At 41.8% G+C, this 2,879-nt stretch overlaps 1 protein-coding gene across 1 annotated transcript; it reads left to right on the top strand.

Annotated features, from left to right (window-relative positions):
• Positions 1-1,328: 1,328 nt before the first annotated feature.
• On the top strand, positions 1,329-1,877 carry LOC142175231 (uncharacterized). The gene has a single exon (XM_075241810.1). It carries the CDS (start codon positions 1,329-1,331, stop codon positions 1,875-1,877), a length of 549 nt encoding a protein of 182 aa, XP_075097911.1.
• The last annotated feature ends 1,002 nt before the right edge of the window (positions 1,878-2,879 follow it).

Here is a 2,879-nt window from a genome sequence, read left to right on the forward strand (position 1 = left end):
CAAGATCTTAACAAGGCCAGTCCAAAGGACGATTTCCCTTTAAAAAATATTCATATCCTCATCGATAATTGTGCAAAGCACGAGCTGCAGTCATTCATGGATTATTTCTGGGTACCACCAGATCCTGATGCATGAAGAAGATACAGAGAATATAGAATTCACTATGCCATCGGATGTTTATTGATTCGAATTCATGCCATTCGGCCTCAAGAATGCCAGTGCTTCTTACATGAGGGCCATGACGACCCTCTTTCACGACATGATCCACAACGGTGTTGAGGTCTATGTGGATGACATCATCATCAAATCAGGAAAGAGTGCAGATCATTTGGATGAGCTGAAGAAGTTTTTCGAACGTTTACGAAGGTATAGTTTTAAGTTGAATCCCACAAAATGTGCATTCGCAGTTGCCGCCGGAAAACTGCCAGGTTTCATCGTGAGTAGGAAAGGGATAGAATTGGATCCTTCAAAAAAACAAAGCCATTCAAAATCTACCGCCGCCTAAAAGTCAGAAGGACATGATGAGTATCATTAGAAGATTAAACTACATCAGCAGATTCATAGCCAGTCTACGGTGATCTGCGAGCCTATTTCAAACTGTTGAAATATGATGCTGCTAAAAAATGGCAGAAGAGTGTCAGAAAGCCTTCAACAAGATCAAGGAGTACTTGTCAAATCCACTGGTGTTGGTTCCCCCTGAGCTCGGGAAGCCACTGTTACTACAGTCTATTTTAGATAATGTATTTGGATGCGTGTTGGGACAACACGATGAGACTAGGAGGAAAGAGCAGGCTATCTACTACATGAGCAAGAAGTTCACACCATATGAAGCCAAATACACTTTGATAGAGTGGACCTACTGCGCTTTGACTTAGATCGCCCAGAAGTTGAGGCACTACATATCGGCATACACCAAACATCTGATATCTCGGCTCGACCCACTCATGTACATCTTCCAGAAGCCGATGCCTACATAAAAACTGGCCAAATGGTAGATTCTTCTTAGAGAGTTCGACATTGTGTACCTAACACAGAAGGCCATCAACGGACAAGCATTAGCCAACCACCTTGCAGAGAACCCAGTGGATAACGACTACGAGCCTCTCACTACATACTTGTTGGATGAAGAAGTGTTGTTCGTTGGAGAAGACATCGCAGTCATACCCAGGATGGAGAATGTTTTTTGATGGAGCAGCAAATTTCAAAGGAGTGGGAATTGGGGCAGTCTTAATATCCGAATCAGGATAGCATTACCCAGCATCAGCAAAGATAATGTCCTTTGAACCAATAATATGGTCGAATACGAAGCATGCATCCTCGAGATTAGGATGGTAGTCTACATGAACATCAAGGATCATCTGGTCATAGGAAGTTCTAATCTACTGATACATCATGTCCAAGGTGAATGGACTGCCAAGAACGTCAAGATCCTTTCGTACCTACATTGCGTGAAGGACCTATACATGAAGTTCACCGAGATAGAGTTCAAACACATTCCAAGGATCCATAACGTGTTTGCCAATGCTCTTGCAACCTTGTCATCCATGATCCAGCTTCCAGATAAGAATTACATCGACCCCATTAAGATAGAGATTCAAGATCATCATGTATACTATTTCTATGTAGATAAAGAGTCGGATGGTAAGCCATGGCACTATGACGTCAAAACGTTCCCTGAAACAAGAGAGTACCCAGATAATGCCACCAATGGTCAGAAGCAAAAAGAAGAAGCCAAGGGAAAGTTCGTGCCGAATTGGCAGGGTCCTTATATGGTCCATCGAGTATTGTCTGGAGGAGCTTCGATCTTAGCAGAAATGGACGGAAGAGTTAGCACGAATCCCACCTACTCAAATGCAATCATGAGATACTATATTTGACGATAAACCACGTTGGGTCTGTTCTCTTCCCCTCCTTTGTAATAGAAAACCCAAATATCATTTTGTGTGTACTTAGAACTACGCCGCGACTTGATTTCCTCCGGCATGAATAGGTAGGCAATCATCATCAGATTCAGTCGCCTATTGTATACGATCTTTCCTGATTCCATTTGGATATGTAGGCAGTCTGAGTCAGACTCGGCCACCTCATTTTTCATTTCCTATCATTTTGCATCTATTGTAATCGAACTACATTTTTGACCTGATTCCATTTGGATACGTAGGCTCGATCATCACCATCATCTTGTTATTTATCATTTTATTACCCTTGAACTACGTTCAAAACTAATTATGTTACAAATATGTAAGCAACCTGAAAAGATTCAGCCATAACATTATGAAAACTTTTGTAATGCATTCGTTTTGATTAGGACGCAATCGCAATGGCAAGAAGCTACGTCATCAGGGGCATCTCCAAGAATCAATAACAATGTGACAGAGTTATCCGGGAACAACATTCGCGTCTGAGGGAATTTCTAAGCATGTCATAATCTGAAACAACGGTATTTGCCATAAAAAATATACAATTTTCAAAATGTTTTTCAAAAACTATCATATCACCTACCAAACTTCGTGGCATAATCCCATCAGACTCGGGGCAAGGCCAGGACTATGGTCAACACAAACCCACACCCCCCTTCCCACTAAGAAGTTTTCTTTGAACGGAGGACCTACATGATATGAAGAATGATGGGGCACGTACAGAACAATGACGGACCCGCTACTTTCTCATAACTCTTATCTATCTTTCATTATTTAATTTATTCCTTCATATGACTAAAGACTAACTCCCAAATTCTTTACAGGTATTATGGGACCAAGCCTCCTATATGATCGGAGCATATTGTAAATATCAAACCGTCTGCTCAACCAAGCGGAGCACTTTGTATATAGCGAGCCGCTAGCCCCGCCAATCAGGGCAATGTATATAGCAAACGTCTG

Source organism: Nicotiana tabacum, chromosome 21 (genome assembly GCF_000715075.1).
Source record: "Nicotiana tabacum cultivar K326 chromosome 21, ASM71507v2, whole genome shotgun sequence".
Lineage (NCBI taxonomy): Eukaryota > Viridiplantae > Streptophyta > Magnoliopsida > Solanales > Solanaceae > Nicotiana > Nicotiana tabacum.